This window comes from Emydura macquarii, unplaced genomic scaffold (genome assembly GCF_026122565.2).
Source record: "Emydura macquarii macquarii isolate MOO-44397 ecotype Brisbane River unplaced genomic scaffold, CSIRO-AGI_Emac_v2 contig_691, whole genome shotgun sequence".
Lineage (NCBI taxonomy): Eukaryota > Metazoa > Chordata > Testudines > Chelidae > Emydura > Emydura macquarii.
The window spans coordinates 450,851-473,381 of record NW_027130828.1 but is presented as its reverse complement, the minus strand read 5'-3'; the positions used below and the strand labels follow the sequence as shown (position 1 = coordinate 473,381).

At 36.5% G+C, this 22,531-nt stretch overlaps 2 protein-coding genes across 12 annotated transcripts in view; one reads left to right on the top strand and one right to left on the bottom strand.

Moving 5' to 3' along the window:
* Nucleotides 1–22,531, top strand: part of RALGPS1 (Ral GEF with PH domain and SH3 binding motif 1) — a 322,505-nt gene that overhangs the window by 155,778 nt on the left and 144,196 nt on the right. The gene's annotated exons all lie outside the window — the stretch shown is intronic.
* Nucleotides 1–22,531, bottom strand: part of ANGPTL2 (angiopoietin like 2) — a 36,485-nt gene that overhangs the window by 12,305 nt on the left and 1,649 nt on the right. The window contains exon 2 of the mRNA XM_067541654.1: nucleotides 9,547–10,403. Coding sequence (XP_067397755.1) covers nucleotides 9,547–10,357 — 811 coding nt within the window. The 5' untranslated portion in view covers nucleotides 10,358–10,403. The remainder of the gene's footprint in view (nucleotides 1–9,546; nucleotides 10,404–22,531) is intronic.

The window sequence follows — 22,531 nt, the reverse complement described above, 5'->3', positions numbered from 1 at the left end:
CACTCTAGAGATATTAGTACATTTTAAGACTGGTATTTGTGAGCATTCGTTCTCTAGAAGTGCTTAATTGTATGATACAGCAATATCTTCATGTTGTTTTTATGATGCATTCTGCCAATGCCATTCATTATGCATGCATCACTCTTTATCCTCTCTTGGGTTTTGTTACATGGTAAAAACAAACCATGAGGTATCTGTTGAAATACAACAGAACTTCAAAAGTTCCTATGAAATTTATGACATAGTACAGAAACCATAAAGAGGTAATGACTCTATATCTGTTTTAAATCTGACAGTCTTTATATAGAAACAACATTTTGGCTCAGTTATATGAATATGGGAAAAATGCTCAGTTTACATTTTTAATCTCATTTTGGCATAGTAAAGCCATGTTTCTGTAGAACTGCAGCACTAGCTATGGAAGAGCTTTTAAAATATTATTAGCAAAACATTTTAAAATAGTGATTGTTTTATCATGTTGTAGCCAGAGAAATATTATTTATTTGTAATGTAGTGGCACCTAGGGGCTGTAGTCAGGGAGCAGGATCTGGTTGTGATAGGCACTGTACAAACACAGACCAAAAAGGTAGTCCCTACTCTAAAGATCTTACAACCTAAATAATGTTTGTATTCTCTTTTTTTACAACCTCTCACCTACATATAGTAATTATGTATGTGTCTGATGTATGTATGCTACCTAAAATCAAGAGCTGATTGACGTGCTTTCCCTCACACCCATAAGCCTCTCCAGTTCAGATGCCGGGACATGCTAATTTTGAATGAGATGGATGTGAATACACGTCAGTCATAATAAAGTTTCATTTTGAGCAAAGGAAACATTTTCTGTTTGTGGTCTGTACAGCTTTGCTTGTTTGTGGCTTGTGGAAGCTGGAGATATTTTTGGCTCAACCCAGGAGTTGTGTAATTATTCAGATTTTTTTTAAACAATTGAATTTTATGTTGATGAAAATTATTGGATTAACAACCATGCAGACTGAAGTCTACTGTTTATCTACAAATAAGGTACAGCATGGCAGCAGTAGCACAAGCTTCCCCACTTATGAGGAAGGGGCTAATGCTAAGGTTAAAAGACAGTTCAATATTCCTACCCCTCCAGTCATTGGTCTTTTTGTTAATATATAATATGCATATACTTATCTTTTTTACAGCACTTTTCCTCCAGAGATCTCAGCATGCTATACAAATGAGGCCTTTTGTACTAAGGTGCAGAGAGGTAAAGCAACTTGACTCAAGTCACACAACTGGTCATCAACAGTTGTAGGAGGAAAGCCAGGGTCTCCTAACTCCCAGTTTAGCTGACCCGTCTACTCCACTGATAACACTGCCTCACACAGGTTGCCTAGAAAGGCACTTATTGTGGTGGATTTATGTAATGTAGACACCGCAGTCTAATTCCTAGGGAACAAACTATCAATTTAAGTTTCATAGAGACCACTGAACAGCCACTAAACACTGACCACTTATAATCTGAGGCCTGCTGAGGTCCTTAAGAGTTACTCATATACTGAATGGGGAAAATTGGGCCCCTGGCTTGAATGGAAGGAGGTGAAGTAGAGAGGAAAAATTGTGTCTGTTACTAATTCCCCAAACCATGTAATTTTTAGAGACTGGGTTTCCCTGTATTTTACCAGTTTGGCAACATCAAAAGGTTATGTTAATTATTCTAAGATTAAGTTTTGCTTGGTCATTTGGCAAAAACAGTCACTGAATATCCCAAACCAGGAGCCTTGAAAACTAATAGAAAATGTTTGGATTTTTGTTTTTAAGAATATTTTTTAAAAAGGAGCCTACAGTAATAGAACTTGGGCTCCCCATGTTATCATGAATGATTCTATTTATATTATCTCACCTAGGGTGGCTTCAATGTCTTATCCTGCAGAGCACACTTGGAAAGAAATTAAACAGAAAGACTCTGTTATGTCACATTAGTTCAGAAAAATGTAATTTAATTAGGATTGAAATATTAGTTAATAATACAGAGCATAAGTTAATATGGTTAGCTATTGTGTTCCAGTTTGAATTCTGAGGTAACACTGAAAGGAGGCTATAGAGGATGGAATCTAGGTTCTGTGCTGGGGACACATGTTATGTAAAGTGGATAGAAGAGTTCCTCTACTCTTATTTCACTTTCTGTTTCCAACTTGGAAATCAAAGTTGTGTCAAACAAAATAAAGCTTTTCTAAGGAGGTGAGCTATTTGTCTAGCATGTACAAATTGAAGTTAAGTAATGGGGAATTGTAAACTATGCTATACCATTTCTTCTAAATCTTCCTAGTTCACACTGGTAATATTCTTTCCCTTTAGAACTGAAAACCCTGGCCAATTCATTTGGACAGAGCTCAGAAGATTCTAATTCATTGAGACTTTAATTGTGTGTCCTAATTTATTTTAACTCCAGCCAAGACTCGGCAACTGATTTGTGTCTTACGCAGTATGATGACAGTATTCCTTTGCCGCCACCTAGCCCACTTTTCTTTTGCTGATAAAAGAGAGAATCTCTGGAATCTCAAAATGTATATTATAGAATTTGTAGCTTTCCCTTTGCCAGCACTATTAGGAACAGTTTCCACTAAGCAAGGGCACTTTAGTCTTACAACTTTTAACTAAGAAATGTAATCATATATATAGCTATATGTATAAAAATACTTTGTAGTTTTCTGCCCTGTTGTCACATAACACAAGCCTTGATTCATATTGGTCTGTATCTTGCCTGTCTTTAACAACTTTCAGTAATCATACAGCAATGATTCTTGGGAGAATTGGAAACTAGGATTGAAAATATTCTATGCATCAACAATGTACTTGTTCCTTGAGCCAGGTGGAAACGTAGGTAAGTTGATTGCACAAGTTTCTAAAGGGAAATTGTATCTCAGTGTAAGTCTTAGCTGGAATTTCTTAATCATTAACTCTTTTATAAGTAGGAGGATTTTTTAAATTGATATGTTATTTATCTGTCATAGTCTCTATGGGATGTATTTATTAGTTGAGCTTTTAAAAAAAATTAGTACTCAAACTTTATTGCAGGTTTCTCTTATTTACTGCTAGTACAGTGCATTGTTTCTGTTGTGAATATGGTTTCATTAGACATCCCAGTCAGTAGTTCAGTAATCTAGAAAAGGATCTGTACAAATGTGCATTTTCTCCAAATAGACTTATTGTAACTGACACTCAAGAATCATACTTGAATTTCTGTGAAAGATGGTATCTCTTTCCAGGTATGCTATGTTGCCTGTTCTTATTCTAATGCATGTGTGATTCAACACATTATTTTCACTTGCATATAGAAATCAAGGGCTGGGTAGAGGTTAATGGTATAATTGTAAGAATTGAGACACAGTTAGCCAATTCAGTAGTTATTTATATATATATATATATATATATATATATATATACCTTTTTCTGAGCAAATCTTTGTGGACTACTTACTGAATGCCAGAATTCACAATGATGTGAGAGCTTGATTTTGAATTTTTTTCAGAGTGGAGTGTGTCATTTCCATAGATAGAGAACACACTAGTGTAGCCAGAAGGATGTGAATACTAGCAGGGTATATATTCAACACTGCTGGTCATTCATTTTTTGTATTAGTATGGATGATATCAGATCTTGAGTTCACACTTCCTTGTGCTGAACAGTTTTTTTTCTAATTTCCTGGAAAATGGGACTATATGGCCTTTCCCTGCTAGACTCAGTTTCCTATGGCTACGTCTACACTACACATCACCTGTGGCAGCATGTAAGTATGTATAGCTACATGCTGCAGTGAAGGCAGACTGTGTCCACAGTGCACTGTGTAGCTGCAGATGTCTGAGAGATTCTGGTGACAGGAGGCAACAAGGAAAGACTTAGCAGTGGGAAGCTGCCAAAACCTTTCCCTGTTGCCATAGTCTTTTCCTACAGCGGGGAAAGAATCCAGTAGCTCCCTGCAGTGAAGAAAAGCTCTAGTAGTGGAGAGCTGCTAGAGACTTTCCTTGCTGCAGGAGTCTTTCCCTATGGTGCAGAAAGACTGGCAGCAGGGAGACAGCTGCAGAATACTACACTGCTAAAAATAGCAGTGTAGACAGGGGAGGCATTGATTGGGCAAGTAGAGAGTCTTGTACATACAATACATACCCACAAGGTTCAAGTGTGTCTTGATTCACCTAAGCAATGCCACACAGTCCACACTCTATTTATACCCATGCTAGGGGGCATGTTGTGTATGGAGTCTACACACTGTTGAAAGGAGTGTGCAGTATAGTATACCTTATAAGTGACCAAGAATTATTTTAACTTTACAGTTAATTTTCCAGCTTGCGAACACTGTTGGGGCTTGACCATTATGCTGGATGGAGGTAATTGTCCTACTTGGAGGGTCTCCCTCTCCCACATCAAGAGACTGTAGATTCTTTATCAAACTAGCAAATGTTCCATTTCCATGAATTTTTTCATACTTGCAGTGCAAACCATGTGTTGTTCTCATCTTGACGATTATGTAGTCCTGCCACTGGAATGTTCAACACCTACTCCGCTTTTTTCTCCACCTTGTTTTTTGCAGGAGGGTTTCATAAAGGCTTTATAGTTCTCCTGCACATATAAAATTGACTGCCTCAGTCAGCTTTTGATAGTTAATTATATGAAGAATTTTGTTTTGATAGAGAAGTCCCTTAAGTTTTTCAGTCTCCACAAGTAGGAATGCAGTCACTCTGTAGGAAAGAGAATGTTTCTTGCTGGTGGGCTAGTCTACACCACACAGGCTCTGCTGATACAGCTGTAAGGTTAGAGCCCCCAATGTAGATGCAGCTTATGCCGACAGAAGGCATTTCTCTGGCAGTATAGTAACACTGCCTCCTCAAACATTTACTCAACTGACGGAAGCATTCTGTGTCAGCACAGCTGTCTACACTGGTGATTTTGCCAGCATAGCTATGTCGTCTAGGCAGTGTGTTTTTTTCACGCCCATGAATGACATAACTATGCCGAAGCACCTCTGTAGTGTAGATCTGGCCTGTAATACTGATTCTACAAATTAGCTGTATTGCTCCTCACTTGCCCATATTTCCCTAGGAAGTCAAAGCTTTATTTATTTATTTATTTATTTAACTTTCTGGTCATAATACCATAAATATATATTTCTGGTATAAATGATGTATAGACATCAGGGAGAATTTTGCTTCCTTCTCATCAAAAAAACGTAAGCAGAACATTCCCAAGAGCCCTGAGGACATGGCAATTGCACTATGACACACACATATTGTTACCTCAAAAGTCCAAAACTTTTGAGAACTCAGTGAGTTCCCTCCTGCTTCAAGCTAGAAGCACAAAACTGAAAAGTAGAAATTCAGTCAAATTTTATTTTCAAAGAAGCAGAATTACAAGTACAATTTTTTCCCGTATTACTCTTTGGCTAGCATTAACTCATTCTGCTTTTTGGTCACCTTTTTTATTATTTCCAATACAATATTTTATAACTTCAGATCATTGAGATATCCTTTATAAAGTCACATTTGCTGTTACTTGTTAATTGTGTTGTAATGTGTCTTAGTTATGGTATGTTTGAGGATTTCCTGACCCTTTTATATACTGGTGGGTTTGGTGGATTTTTCTTCCCATTTTATCTTGCTCAGTAGATTTGTTTAGTTTTGGAAACCCATCCATTACTATGATGAATTCAAGTAGCTGTGGTTACTAGTTCAGAGCTACCCTTTTATCCTCATGGTCTTTATCAATTTGTGTGGGATTTTCAAAAGCACATTCATGATTTAGGCGAATAAATCTAATTTATTTACAATGGGATTTGTGCTCCTAATTTCCTTAAGCGCTTTTGAAAATCCCACCCTTTATCCCTGTTGGCTTCTCATCTGATTGGTGCATTTCTATATTATGGAACTGTTTTCTACATTGTCTACCTTCTACCTTCCTTTGTATATTGGAAATATAAGCCCATAATGAAAGAAGCTTTGCAAGACACAGAGAAAATGAGTACCAGTAGACTTATCCAGAAACCAATAGATAGAAGTATTATATTAAATGGATTGATATGGGAAACATTAGATGTTACACCATACTTGACATTAAGCACCACTTTGGAAAATATGGCCAGGTTTCTCTGGGTATCATAAATGAAAATTGTTCCTTGACTATTTTAGTTATCAAATGCATCTTCTCTTGTTCCCCACTTCATGTTCATATCTCTGTTACATGTAATAAAAGCCCATATTTTGGATTGTTTTAGGGACAATTAATCTTTTTTTTAAAACCAACCCACAACTAAATAGAAATTTGTAATACTGCTAGGAGACATCAGAATCCTAGGTGTATTGAGTGTAAATCATTTTCAGCATGAGACAGGATCTTAGACACCTTATCAGAGAAGATTAGACTTTTGACTATTTTGAGGTCTAAATGCAAGACTCACTCCTTAATAAGACCTATCCCAAGTAGTTGCACTAAAAGATAAATGTGTAATGAACCAATACTGGTTGAATTTTAGTGTGATATTTTCTGGTTAAATTTTTGCATAGCTGTACGTTGAGACAAGGTGGGTGAGGTAATATCTTTTATTTATTGGACCAATTTCTGTTGCTCAGAGAGACAAGCTTGGCCAATAAAAGACATTACCTCAACCATCTGGTCTCTCTAGTAACCTGGGACTGACAAGGGTACAACTACACTGCATAACTGTTAGCATCATTCACCATTGAGCATGCTTCAAGAATATCTGTTGTATAGAAAAATGTTGTTAGAAGTGAATTTTCTCCACTTTATCTGGACCAATTAGTTCCTGAAATAAATAAAAGTAAATTTACTTTTGCTGATAGTTAATCTGGAGAGTATTTGATAATCTGAGAGATTTGACAAGACCATCCAGAAAATGTTGGAAAGATTTATGGAATGTGTTTAGTATACACCTGCTGTCGTTATTAATACCGTACCTCAGTTTTTGGCTATCCAACTTTAGACACATAAAAGGGGACTCACTTTTTAAAAAAAGTGCTAAGCACCCATGCTTTGAAGATCAGGGCCCTTCTATGTCTCTCAATTTCAGTGACCAAAAACCAAGGCACCCAAAATCAATAATAACTTTTATAGGCTTCTAATTGGTTCAAGGATTTATGACTGGAGCAAAAGGACAATTTACTGGGAACCAGACTTGAACTCTAAGTTACTGGCCTCCTCCTGCACTACCTCATGCTCAGTATGGCATATGGAGAAGCCACCGTTTAGCCCTGAATATGTAGCAATGTCATTGGCAAGTGCTAGAGAGTTGGATATCATAAAAGGAACGTACTGTTCCACTCAGTTGTCTACGTGTTGTGAGATTACAGAGAAACAAAGCGATCTGCCCTTGAGGGACAGTCAAAATTCAGATGCAATAAGACTTTTGACAACATTTGGAATTGCTCTGATTTAAGCTTGTAAGTTAAAAATGGCCAGGTGAAAACACCTTTTGACCCATTAAATCTCAGGTATTTAAACTGAGCTCCATGAAGTAGGGATCAAGGGGGAGATTTTCAAAAACATCTAAGAGATTTCAGAGCACAATCCCCATTGGTAGCCAATGGGACTTGTGTTCATAAATCTTTAGGCACTTTTGAAATATCTTCCCATGCCCTTAATCTTTATCTGTGAACTGTACAAAACTAGGTGTAGGCTATTGGTGTTTTAACAAAATGTTGACCTTCAGGGAACATTACAAGGCCATTTCATAACCTATGCTTTTGGGGAAGTAAGCATTTGATAAGAACTGGCTTTTGTGCGAAGTGTTAGGGTCTAGTTTTGGTATTCTTTATTTTGATTGTTCTTTTTGGTTAGTTATTTACTTATTTTTCTGGTTTGGGGAGGATGCTAAATTTTATTATATCCTTTGTATTTTAAAATTATGCCAAAGGTGCCAAGAACTCAAGGTATAACCACTTTTTTCTCTTTGCATTATAAATTAAAATAACAAATAATAAATAATCAGGTTAATAGAATTTATAATAATCTTGGTGCACTAAAATGAGACTCTCTCTAAGTAACTCCAACTATGACCAAATGTAAATAATCCAGAAGCACAGTTGAAGCATATATGTTCTCTTCAGCTTATTCTTAGAAACTGCGATACATGGAACAATTTGAGGAACAGTATGAGCCCAAAGTTTCAGAAACTATGACTTTTCTCCTCCCATTAGCATCATTTGCAAATGTGTTAGCTGTCTTCTTTTCAGTTTTTGGTTGCTCACAGATTATATCTTGTATGTCACATTTTAGCTGGGAGCTGAGGTTTATGGCACAGTTATAAACAATGGAAATGAGTAGTTTATAATGGAAAAAACTGAAACCAGAAAATCATTATTTGAAATGAAGTGATCTATTACCACTTCACATTTCTAGAGTAATAACACAAACAAAGCATGAAAAGCAAAGTATGTGTTGAACAGGGGTTTCATGGGCAGATCCAAAGTCCATTTGATTCACTGGGAGTCCAGGACAGACACAACCTTTCATTATTTGTTCATTGATGGATTTCAGTTTTTAAAATTTGCCCATCCTTTTCTTTGATCATATGTACACATAATGTAACATTAGAATAATATCGTTGACCAGAAATATAATAAGAAATACAATAAAGCTCCCAAATCACACTTAATCCCGCAGAAAACTCTCCCATCCACTCACCCAACTATTTAGCCTTTCCCTTTTCCCTACTTGAAAAAGCCTGAGAGGACAAATGAGCCTTGCAACATGACCTGAAGGTCAGTAAACTCAAGCTGTGGCAAGCCAAAGTTCGAAGCAACTTCCTTAGTCTAAGACTTGCGGCTGTAAAGGCCCTGCCGATACACCTTGCAACAAAGGAGGGGTTAGTGTGGACATCCCAGATTATCTCAACTACATTGATATTGCATGGTGGACAGACAGTATCTGCAGTATTCAGGACCCAGTCTACATAAGGTTTTTTACATTACAGTCAATATATCAGATTGAACCCAAAACAAACTGGGAGCCAGTGGAGCTCACAGAACAAAAAGTACTGTGCTCCCTGTGAGAAACACCCTTAAAAATAGGCTGCTGAAGATTTTGAATGGTCTTGCATGGAGAATATTGCAATAATCCAGTCTGAAGGGGACAAGGTGTTGCTCACTATAGCACGATTTCTCATGTGAAAGAAGAGGATGGAGTCTCCTGGTCAAGCATAAATATTAATGAACCGTTGGCCATTGCCACTAACTGACATTTGCAAAACAACCCCAACTCTAATTGATTGTGAAGGCAGTAACAAAAGGCAGGCAAATTCCCTTAACGGAAAGACTCATAGAACCTCTGCCAGTTCTCCTAGCAGGTTTACCCAATCCATCAACCTAACCTCAGTCTCATCTGGGGTGAGTCTAAACCAGTTCACCCTCAGATTTTTGCATTATCATTTACTAAACATGTTACATGCTACTTACCTCTTTTTTGCAGCTTTGAGACCTTAGTATGATATCTCCACCTCTGGAAAATGTGCTATTAAATCACTGCATATTAACATAGATATCATTTAGACATGCCAGTAAAATAACTTACCAGATGGTTTATCAGTTGAAGTTGGACTACTGGTAACTGGTGGCATGGTTGGTAGATTAGGTGGTAGAACCTTTAAATTCTGATCACTCTGAATCTCATTGGTAGATATTTGGTTAATAATGCGGTTGTAAGTAGGAGGCTGATACATTTTGTTTGGTGGTTGGGGAGGTTGGGGTATTGGCTTAATGGATGGCATTCTTTGACAGTGTTCTTCTAGCTGTGCAATAATTATTGACTGGTTATTGGCAATTGATACCAAATGTTGATATTTGTACTCAAGGTCCTTATATTTGTTTGCAAGCTGCAACATATCAGCAGTTTGATTCAATATCTTATTTTCAAGTTGGGAAAGTTCTAATGCATTGTCCCGTTTTCGAATAATTTCATGCAGCAGCTGCATATAAAGTTGTGTGACACGAGAGTTCATATTCCGACTTTCTTTTCGTAAAAGTTTAACCTCATTAACAATACCACCATCCACCTCCACCAGTTGCTGAAGAGTTTCTATTTGCCTCTTTTGCTTTAGAAGTTCATTGTTAAGTAGCTCTAATTCTTGCTTATTTACCCGGTTTTCAAGTAGAACCTCAGGCTCCTTTGAATTAACACAAATGGCACCTGTCACTTTCTGCTGAGGCACAATAAAGGTATAAGTACACTTGTCCTGTGTGTCGCTCGACCGCTTATACCTGTTCATGTAAATGAATTTTTGTTGTGTGCCCTCATCACTGCTTTCAAATTCCTGTGTCTTGCTAGCAGTCACTGCCATGCTGGCAATTACTAATAAACAGATTAATCTTGCTGACTTCATCATGCTTTATTTTTGGATAATTTTTCTTCTACAAATGAACTTTTAAAATCTGTTTAAAAATAAAATAAATAATAGTTATTTAGTAATAATAAGTAGAAAATTAATGCGAATAAGATGATTAACAATCAATGTATTCATTGGGAAGTCTTACAAAAAACTCTTCAAGTGGTAAATGATATGAAAATATATCTATTTTCATGTCAAGAAATATGGTACACGTTTCATGTCAGGTTACAGCTTCTACCAGCTAAAGATAAAAAATGATAGAGAGGCTACTGAGCTTCATTGGGACAAATGATACATTACTAGCATCCTGTGACCAGATCCTTTGTTCATAATTGTGAAATATAGCTACAGTTTCTCACCACTCACCTTAAGGAACTGAATAAGTACAAGGTAAGTCTATATTTCCAGAACAGTGCCATCAGTCTGTCAGAAATCTAAATTTTCATTTTAATAAAAATTAAGTTTTCCTCTGTTACACTTGCAAAGATAACCTTCCAAATGTGAACAGAATGTAGCTGATCCTGTATTCTTACAGTTTCTAAAATGTATTAAAGTTGATTAACAATATTTTACAGCTAAAAAGAGTATATAAATCTGTTCGGTTAAATTTGCAGCATATATGGCTTTGCTGGAGTTGTGGCAATTTAGATGGGTTTTTTTACCTGGGAGTAGAATATTTTTAATACGTTCTTCAACCTTGAAAACCTTCCTACACAATTTACATACCATACACATTAATAAATCAGAAACTTTGACCCCCAAAACTTTGTATACATTAAAATCACAGTTTCAGCAGAGGGAATTTACAGCTCACAGTGATTTGAACTGCTTTTCAACTAAAGTATTTAATGTGACTCTTATAAGGAAAATCCCATTTCCTTTGTGTTCCTCCTTACAGTAGTTTGAGTTATTAGTGTAATGGGAACTGCCTTCAAGAATCCTGTACAGATTACTTACTAATGTTTATTGACTTTTTGCACCAATAATGCTATTTTGGGGCTATTTAAACTGATTTAATCCCTCAGAGCATCCTGATATTCAGAGCAGATCTCTGTGACAGTTTGCTTAATAGAACACAGTGACCACAACGGCTAAGGGTCTATAGATATCAACCTTTTAAGCATTATGAGTTCAGTATTGGGATCACTAGCATTAATAAACTTTTCTAAGGCTGTTCCATTTTCAGCTGTGCAACCAACTCGCTCCTTGACATTGCATATGTCTAAAGGCTTCCTGTATTGCTGTACTGCATAAAATTTTCCGCCTTTTCTAAATATTCTCAGTTCTCTTCACAATGGCTAAAGAAAAAAAAACTCCATGATCTATACAGTATATATGAAATCATACACAAGTATGTGTTTGGTTGCTATGCTCCCAAATTCTGTTATGAGAGTTGATATTTTGGATGTTATGTTTTGAAAAACGTGCACTCAGTGTATAAATCTGTCAATAATTGTTTATTATATAATTGTGTAAGAATAAATATTTAGGGTGTGCAACTCAACTATTTATAAATACACACTTAGATTACAGGATGGTGCACTACAAAATGCCTGTTCATCTGTTTTGTGAGCTTGGCTACTTCATTGTGGGTGTAGCAAAGTGCACTAGAATTTTTGAAAGAATATCTATTGCACTTTCCTTTGAAAACTGGTTTGTTCCTTTTAATTAATTTGAATGAATCATGACATACTTTCATATTATTTCTGGGGTTTGGTTTTCTTTCTTTGTTCTGAGGAAAAATAATATAAGCCTGTTTGGAAATCCTTGCAGTAAATAGCCCAGTCTTTGCATATTGTAGCTCTGAACATTGCTTCATTTTGGTAAACTTGAATTATTATGATGCTCACAAGGAGTGGATAGATAGATTCTTGATAATCAAATTAAGGTATTTTTATAATTTTCTTAGTTTCTTTTAAATATATTTTTGCCTTGATGTGTACAAGTACTTACTCCCATTAATGCTAATGGGATTAAGGGAGTCAATACTCTATAATATCCATCTTTGTTGCATTTTTTCTTTCATTGTATAAATGCTGGGTTCCTTTCTTTTCATATTGACTTGGGTATTTCAGCTAATTTTTGTGTGGGTTAGAGAACAGTGAAAGCCATGAAAAGTTTGTGAGAAAATACTGCACTTGAATGTGTGTGGTGTGCGCATAGTCTAGTTTGCATAAGAATATACAATGTCGAGCTTGTTCAGCACATAATGCCTAGTTTGATTTCCTTCTTTACCAACATGTCATTATGGCTTCTTTTGGTATTGATGTAAAACATTTCCTTATAACCCTAATTTTCACATAAAACATTTGGTTTTGTTTAAAAAAGCAATTTAAAATCAACGGATTTCATATTCCCAATTTACATTTTTATGAGACATTTACAGCTACAGTCATTTAAATCCAGCAGAAAGATACAATTGTGACTTGTGTATCAGTGGAAAAAAATTTATTTTAAAAGTGAAAATGTTAGCAGTCCAAATCTTTTCTAATCGAATTTCCCCCACTTTTGTACCCACCTTTAAATCCAATGGAAAGGTACAATTATGACTTTTGTGTCAGTGGAAAAAAAATTATTTTAAAAGTGAAAATGTTAGCAGTCCAGACCTTTTCTAATAGAATTTCCCACACTTCTGTACCCATCCAAGTTTATAATAAAAATAATAATTTACATAGTTATGGCAGTAGCATTACAATCCATAAGTTTGGATCCATTTCTGGTGTAAGAACTAATGGCAATTATTTCTTTGCACTTTTTATCATTGGTTTCTAAAACTCTGTTTGAAATGCAGCTTTTTTAAACACACCAAGGCAGTGATAGTATTGCCCAGATCTGCTATAAGTTGAGGAAAAAAGATTAGTTTTTGAAGTTTTATAATGTTTAAAATGGGACTATATTTCAGACTTGTCCACATTACCAAGGCAGCCATGAAACTGAGAAGAATGTCAATTTCAGTCAGCAGATGCTGGTCTGGGGAGGACATTTCTCTTTGGAAACATCATATGTCATCATTTCCAAACCATTTTTTCTGATGTTTTCTGGTTTGTGACAAATTTCAGAAAATGTGGTTTCATTCTGATTGGAACAAAAACAAATTTCAAAATGCTAGCATTTCTTGTGAACCAAAACCCTGAGTTTCGGCCTGCTCTAGTTGTCAGCAAGTATCTGAGAAATCCGCTGGCAAAGTGTGTGTGTGTCCTCCCTTTCTAGTAATAGGTCTTCACAGAGTCCCTACTATAGCTATCAATTACTCCATTAGCTCAAGTGGCAGAGATCTGTGTAGTGGATCTAAAGCTTGTACCCCAGCTGATGAGTCATGGGTATCAATATGTTGCCACGTGTGAATTTCTATATTTTCAGTTCACTTTTTAAAAAAACATAAGATATTGCACACAAAAAAAAGTATGTTAAAATAACATAATTAAAGTTGCAAAGTCAAGCACTCAAAAGTTAGGAAATGCCTCATTCAGAACACAGGATGGACTATGTTCAGGGAAAGGATCCAGGTAGTGTAGTTAATGAAACTCGTCTCTGGAACCCTTCCTCATTTGTTGCAGAAGTTGGAAGGTATTTAGTGAATGAGGCAGGAAGAGAAAAAGGATAGTCTCATGGGTAAATTAATTGAATGCTGCCTAGGAGAATTGGATTCTGTTCCTGCTTCTGCTGCAGAATTTCTGTGTGATGCTCAATGAATCACAAAACTTTTCACGGGTGACCACTAATTGTGTGTTCCCCACTTTTTGGGTACCCAACTTGAGACCCTGGGGCTGAGAAGATGAATATGTTTAAAGCACAGCTCCCGCTGACTTCAAGTGCTATAAAATGCTAGCACTCTGAAAAATTAGGCCCTACATGGCTCAAATTGAGCACTCAAAATTAGTGGACGTGGGCAACCTTAATTCTAACGTTTCCTAACTATTTAGTTCCTGATTTTGCAACCTTAATATTCTTTTAACATACTTTTTGTGTTACCTTTTATTTATAGAAATACCTGTCACATGCCTTCCAAATGTTCAGAAAGATCAGTCCCTACTCTGAGGAGCTCACAATCAATGGACACAGGAACTTTTGCCACTGAGACAGCTAGACTTGCCCAGAGCATTTGAGATAGATAACATAATTGTAAGAAGGTCTGCACTCTGTGTATGCTTGTCCCTCCGCCCTAGGAGATCCACTAGTGGAACTTGCAGTGGTTCTAGATCAACTGTAAGAAAGTTGCAGAAACATGTTCAGTGTAGGTACACCCCCTCAGAGAACATACAAGCCTAAAAGGGGGAGGGCATGAAGAAGATGGAGAAAAAAAAAATACTGTGTTGATGCTAATGGCTTTAGTATCATTTCTGTGGGAAGTTGCTTGCTCTTTGCTTTTGTGATTTTGAAGATATAGGGAAAGCAGATAGGAGAGAATGGAGTCAGTACATTTTTATACCAATGTCTTGCCATTTTAAGAAGGTAAAAAACTGGTATTAATAATTTTGTTAATTTACTGAGTAAAATGAAATTAAGTGGCAACTTTTTTAAAAATAAAACTTATACAGAGCATCATACTAATACTTGATGTACTTGTTTAGATCTTTTTACACATATTCACATATTCTGATTAAAAACATAATTGAAAGTGGTTGGTATTCTGTTACTTGATACAAATTAAAGAGTTGATAGCATTGTAGTAAAGCTCGTTAGTATGTTTCAATAAATGATTGAAGAAGACTCAGCTGTGATCCTGGTGGATCTTTTTGGAAATTGTTTATGCTCCATGTATCTCAAATTTTAGCACAACTTGAATGAAACTCATTTTCATTTTGTGAATAGGAAGGACTGGTGGCTTATGGAGTTTGGCAAGAATTTTGAGAAATTGTCAGAAACAAGTTTTGGGTTCAGCATGTCCAAGGGAACAAGGACGGTGGTTACAAACTAGTTCTGTGTATTCTTTAAAGCAAAGTATTTTGAAATCTTGAAAAAATAGAGAACCTAAATGAAAATTACCCCAGGCAGCTTTAACTTTCGTAACCAGCATTTGCACAGCAGGTCACACTTGGTGATCCTGGCAGGTTTCCAGAGCTTGTATTTCCACACAGATGAAACCATTCTTGAAAATGTCTACAACATAGTAGATGTAAAAAGGCTTTTATTTTCAATATTTTAATTGCAGTCCTCTTCAAAACTCTGTTTATTATGACCCATGAAAGGAAACTCTTTTTTACCCCCGCTCAGAGTTTCCTTACATCCTATTATAGTGTCTCATGACTTTAATTGAGTGCTGAATTTGAGGCGCTTATTCCTTTTCAAGGCTGAAGAACTATAGAGCAAATCAGAAGTGTTTGTTGAGTTTCTCCAATGGTAATTCGTTTTTGGAGAATTACAGAGGAACCCGGGGAATTAGGTTTATTATCCTCATCTGAACATAAGAACATCCAGAGTTTGTCCCTTGTGCCATCTCTCAAGAATGGAGGTAGAGAAAAGGAAGCATGAATAAAGGAAAGCAACGTGTCTAGACTGCGCTGAATCTTTTCTTCCTCTCATATCCCATTGTAACATGGAGACACATTAGTGCCAATAGGCAAAGGATTCCCTATTCTTTACAAGCAATTCCTGTCTCAGACCAGACAGACTCACTATAACTAATACACTACTTTGATAGTATTTATCCATGAAGGGTAGCATGTAAGTTCTCTACCGAGAGTTTGTAACATATCACTACTCATAATCATTGAGAGATGTGAGTATGTGTAATATTTAAGGAATAATGTAACTATATTGAAAACTGCCTTATGGTCTTGGAGTAAAGGTTAGTCACTGGGAAATCATATGTCTTGGGGATGGCGCATTCAAGTGGGAGGGAGTTGTGACCCTTCCCTGATTAGCCAATGTTGTAATGCAAGATTCAATTGTCTACCCTTCCCCTACCACAGAACAGTCAATGGAAAACCATCAAAGACTACATTGTAATAGGCAGAGTAGACGATAGAAGACCATCCAAACCACTTAAAGGTAAAAAGGAACATTATAACAGACAAGGAATTGCCTGTGTGTGAATAAAAACAAAATATAAATTCAGTATATGGCGGGGGGAGAAAGGCAATTTGCATTCATTCACTGAGAAGACATATTGTTGAGCAGGGGTGTTTCCTGAAAGATTGGATCCTGGTTTTTGGGAAGCCAGCAAGCTCTGCAACAGACTGAACTTTGGGGTTGGGGGAAACCTACTTTGTTAGATAGAAAAGGTAACTATTAATAAGTATAGTCCTGAGTTTGCATTGTATGATTTTGTTTTGTGGTGTAGCCATTTGTTTTCATCACTCTCTCTTGTTTTGCGTGGAATCTCTATTCTTTCTTAAATAAACCTTCTGTTGTTTTATTATAAATGCTCATAAGTTCTGAGCATTATACAGGAGTAGTGATTTGAGATAAAACTAGTAAACTGGGGCACACTGTTCTTTTGGGAGCAAAGGATTTGGAATTTCTGTGAGTAGCTAGTGTCGAGGGCTGGGTATCCCATGGGAATGTTTCAAGGGGACCTGCCAGGAAAAGACAGGAGTCGTATAGTGTGGAGCAGGGCCGGATTAATGTGTAGAGGCTTTAGGGGCTGCAGCCCAGGTCCTCAGGCTAAGGGGGGCCCTGCAAAAATAAATCCCCGCTCCTCTTCCACATGACATGAGACCAGTGCCCTGGCCAGGAGCCTCTCCCGGCCTCAAGCAGCACCGTGCGGCAGCCCTTCCCCGTTCGTGGCTCCGCCTCTTCTCCCCACCCCTCTCCCACATGATGTGGGCCTAGCACCCTGGCCAGGAGCTGCTGCTGGCCCCAAGCAGTGCCGCATGGTGGCCGCTCACTCCTCGCCGCCTCACCCCTTCCCCGCGCCCCTCTCCCACATGGCATGGTGCTGGCATGGTGGAGAGTCCTTGAGTGAAAGATAGGCTGGTAATGTTAGGGTCAGCTACCACAGGCAAGACTCCCTCTCAGCAGGGGCAAGGGGATAACAAGATGACTCTCAGTCCTGGCTACTCTGAAACAGTCACACCCATGTTTCTGCCTTTCACTTAGTTTAAGAAGTTGTTCCTTTAAGGGAGAATGTGATGCAAAATGTGCATTGTGTGTTGATTGTTCCATTCCATATGCAAATATTAACAAGAACAAGAAGTCCCTGTTCAAATGCTCTCCTTTTTGCAGAGTCCAATTCATGTTCCTGTATTGTAGCTGATATTCAGCAAAGCTGGATGTTTGTTTAACAAAGTTAGCACTTTTTTCTGTTTGCAGTCTGTCCTTGAATCAACCTTTATTTTTTCTCTATTGGTATTTGTACTTGTTCAATGAAAAATTTACGTGAACAAATTATAGGGTGTTGGATACTTTTGTGGAAGTGGCCACCTAACTCACATGACATTGTTTCTGTTCTCTGATTGGATGACTTGAATATTATAAAAAAACATTTCTGCCTGAACAAATTTTTTGCTCATTGTATCTCTGAAGGACACAATGGTGCACTTAGGAGGGAAGTAGAGAGAAACAAACCATACACCCAAGCCTAGGGAAGTTTAAGCCACATTAAACAGTTTTTTGTCCTCTTGTACAAGATAACATTATATTTGTTTATTTATAAGGCTCCCAGTTTTTAAGATATCTGGATTCCTTCCTCACAGAGAGAGAAGGCTTTGTCATATCTATTGGGTCACTAGCGGACTTTGCATTCCATTTCCTCTTGTCACATTTATACTAAATAATTCCTGTAGTTGTTGACCCTATTTCTCCTTAACTGGTGCTACTCCCTGGTTGTCCCTTATTTCTCCCTGTTGGCACCTCCTGTCTGTAGCTGTTCTCTGTAGCTAGGGACTCTTCTGCGTCTCAAACATCTCACCTGCCACATTATCTTCCCTTCTCTCTCCTTTTGGCTCCTCAAACTGCAATTATTTTACTGAGAAAGCCAGTGACTTTAAAATGTTCTCCTAGCGTCTCCTTGCCGCCTAAATGCCTCAAACCCAAACACACAAGCCAGTTTACAGAAATGTGGGCGTGCCAGCAGTTTTACTGTTAATTCCCATAAATGCTCCCAAACACACTAAGTCATACCTAATATCCACATTTACACAAATAAAATTACTCACATAAACCCAACTGCCTGAGTGGTCATGAAAAACCAGACAAGGGACATAAAATTTGATTGGATTGAATCGTGAATAGGATTTGATGAGTATGTTTGTGAACACATTTATCCGGTATTCACCCTTCTCTATTATTTAAAATGCAGTCTGTGTCCTGTGTCCTGTGTATGTTTGCTCTGTCAGTGTTTTGTTTCCCTCAAGACACAATTAGTTGAACAATTTGAGGGCATTCCTATCCGCAGAGAGAAGGGAAAATTAACTTTCAGAAAAAGATATTAGGTATTTTTCCTGTCCCTGAAAAGGAAAAGCAAATAATTGTTTTCTTTGGCTTTGTTAGTCACAAGTTAAGAAAAAGCGAATTTTGGAATTGCTTTTCCATATTGCACTGTAAGGCATTTTTAGTCTGTAGGACTTTTCTTGCTTAATCAAAATATTTAATTTTGATTACTATGAAAGTTTTTGAAACTCACAAATGAGATTTCCCCAAGACTTGAATATTTTACCATCTGAAACTAAATAGGTATTTCACTTAATGTATTGTCATGACTTCATAAGAATGAGGCTGAAAATATTTCTGTTTTATGACTACCTGTAGGACTATATATAAAAGTTAATATTAAATGTTTTGTGACTTTGTTTTCCTTAAAAAGGAGCATTAAAAGTGGTATTATCAGTTGTGCTTTTAAAAAGCTACTCATGCAGAAATATGCTATTTCAAATATCTGTATTTTCCTCACTGTAGTTGTTGATTGTGATACAGCCCCTCATAATGACATTTCTCATTTTTATGAAATATACATACATGTGCTTGTATCAAATTACCTTTTAGATTTTCTAATGATTATTACATTTGAAACATTTTTTTGTGCACATGAATATGAGAATTTGATAAATCCATTAGCTGAAAAATGTGACTTCTAACAACTCATATTGTGTGCTCTGTAAAGCATTGAGATTCTATGAAAACTCCACCAAAAAGGCCCATAATACTGCAGATTGCACTGTATAGGTTGAACACTTCTTAGCTAATAGTATTGATTAGTTAATATTTATAATGCATTTTGAAGAAGAAAAATGTTATATAATGCTTGAGACTTATTATTTTTACTGTATGTGTAATGTCTGTAATCCTAAAGAATTTCTGCAACAAAAAGTCTTTTATTAGGCGAAGGGAGATTGGTATTTCATGAGACATTTTTATGACATCTGTACCCCTGGTTTTCCTACCACAGTTTAAATTTCAGTCTTGGAAAACAGCTGAGACCATAGGAAAGATGGATTGTGGCTAAGCTTTGATTTCCATTATGCTTTTTAGTGGGGTAAGAATTGCTAATTATTTTAAGTGCATGGTAGTTAGGAAAGATTTTGAGAGTCCAAACAAAATATTGTTTATGCTTTGAAACTGTGGAGAAATACAAAAGCAAAATAATATGAACAGACATAACTATTGTCTGGAAAACTCTAAGGCAATACTGCATGAAATTAATCAGCTGTAGATTTCATAACAAAAGACACAATTCATACTCTGTCTTCACTTGTTTGTGATACTACTTTGAAAAGGAAATCTTAAAGGGTTTCAGGAGCTAAGGCTAGTTGACTTACTTTCTGCAGTTCTTGTTCATTTATATATAGTGTATTGTTATTAAGGCAGAGGGCAGTTGGTATGAAAGCCTCATGCACTGAACTGCATAAACATGGTTTATGTGTAAGTGATACATGACACTGTATCCAGTCCTAGAGGCTGCTTTTCAGAGACAACAGTTTTCCATGTTTAAGGGAAGATGTTACACAAGGGGATTTCCAGTGACTTTTGGTGACCATTTGCAGTGCTGTAACTGTACATCAGAGACAGCCTCATTTAGTGCAGCTGCACTAATTAATAACTTGATGCCAGGAGCTGGGAACTGAAATCCCAGTTTCAGCAACTGTTCTTACCAAAAGTTTGTAACAGTAAAAAAAGACGGTATGCAAATTGGGATTCGGGAATTGAGGGGGCAGGTTTTCAGATGCATCCAGGTTGGAGTTTTGGCAATCCTCAGTAGAAAAGGGAGCTCTTCCCAAAGTGAGAGACAGATTCTTCAGATATGAACAAGAGCACTGAGCAGTCAGATGGAATAAGATGGGAATCCTAGTTTAATTGATTGGACCCTTATTTTGTTTTGCTAAACATTATTGCATAAACAAAACAGCTGCAAATTTTCGTTATTCAGTCACTTTCCTTTTATTTCCTGTGCCTCATGCTACATTTGCATAACGTGGTTTTAGTTAAATAAATGTCATGTCTTTGTCCTTCTACTAACCTATAAGTTAAATTTAATCAAAGGTGGAAGGTGTGGGGGAGGCCAGAGCCCCCAGCTTTTTCTCATCTTAGTTATTCATCCTTCTCTGGTTCAACAGGGCTTGAAGTCCAGAGTCTATTCTTAAATGTCGTTCTCTGGCCTGAAATGCAAAGCTTTTTTGCTGCATTTTTGAATGGAGTGCACATAGTTTACTAATTAAAGTAGTACTCTAGATCCTTTTAGAAATACTCTAGATAGATGGTATAATCCAAAGAGAATGTGACGGTATGAGATGTGCACTTATTGAACACCGCATAACATTCTGGTACTGTATCTCTATAGCTTTTTGCTTCAAGAGAAAAATAAATGTAATACCAGATAGATACTGATGGATTAGTTTTTCACCACATACTAAATAAATCTGAAACTAAAGTCTATTCAACAGTTGAACCAATAATTTTGTGTAGGTTACATTTATTATACTAGAGTTACTGGTAATTGTTAGGTTTGGATGGGTTGTTTTCTTAGGATGACTCAGTATTAAAAAACTGTATTATGAAGTCTTTTCTGCAACTTCCACAAGTAGAGTTATACAAACAAATGAAGTCTAATTCATGAAAGGCCTAGTGTTGGATCATATGGTATTTCCCTGAAAAAATAAATGTGACCATTTAAAATAAATATGAATATGTGACCATGTATTCATACACCAGATTGTGACAGACACTTATTTATTACAGTACCCTTTCTGAAGGCGAAAAGTGTAACAGAAATAGGAAACAATGCCTATTTCTGTAAAATCTCCCAAACTCCCCTCTCCTCCAGTCAGATACAGGAAGCATTCTTTCAGATTACAGTAAACACACAAATCTACACATTAATTGGATTGAAAAGGCAAATAGAAATTTAAAATATATTCTTCAGAAAATATTTAAGAAATATCCTCTTAATTACTACTGTGAAGTCATTTGGTAGTCAGTGATTGCAGGAGGCCTTGCGACTAGCAGGCATGTTCAAAACACCAGTCAGTAATTTGATGTGGATTGCACAACACTATTATGATGAGATTTTTCTGAAACTGTCTTTTCTTCTTGAGTCTATACCCCTTCTGTAAAAGTCCTAAAAAAAAATACACTTTACATATCCCATTTTCCAGTCGTTCTGTTAAAGAATTGTGGGCAATAGTGCTAGCAAATTCTTGTCCTTCAGGTCAGTCAGAACTAGAGAGATTTTTTGCTGTGTTTTCCAAGAGTAGAAAACCATGAATTGATTTGTATTTTCTCATCAATTAAACTCATTTATTTTGTTTCTTGTTTGTAGAGAAAGGAGATTGCTATATGTTAAACAAAAGGTCTTACTATAATTTTTTCTGGGTTGGTTGATTTGTTCGGTAACAGGAAATGGGAAACATTCAGTGCAAATACAGTACAATAGTATGTATGTTGGGCACTTCAGGGAATAAATAGAAACTTTTTTAACATTTTTACTAAAAGTTTAAAGTAAACAAATAAATTCCAGGAAATATAGAAAAGGTTATGTGCTTACATGTTGAAAATTCATTTAATTCTGATGTTAGGAATTCCTGGATGGATGGGTGAGGGTATTTTGAATTATTTCCCATTAGTAACTGGATTCCTATATTCAGAACACTTAACTACTGGCTGAAATGAAATTATCTACTTCAGACAGATTAATTGCAGTAGTCTTTATATTCAGTTTTTTCTGCTCAGCTCAAAGTGTGGGTAAAACCCAATCCCAAAACACTGCTTCATTCTTAAACTCTGAACAACTTTTTT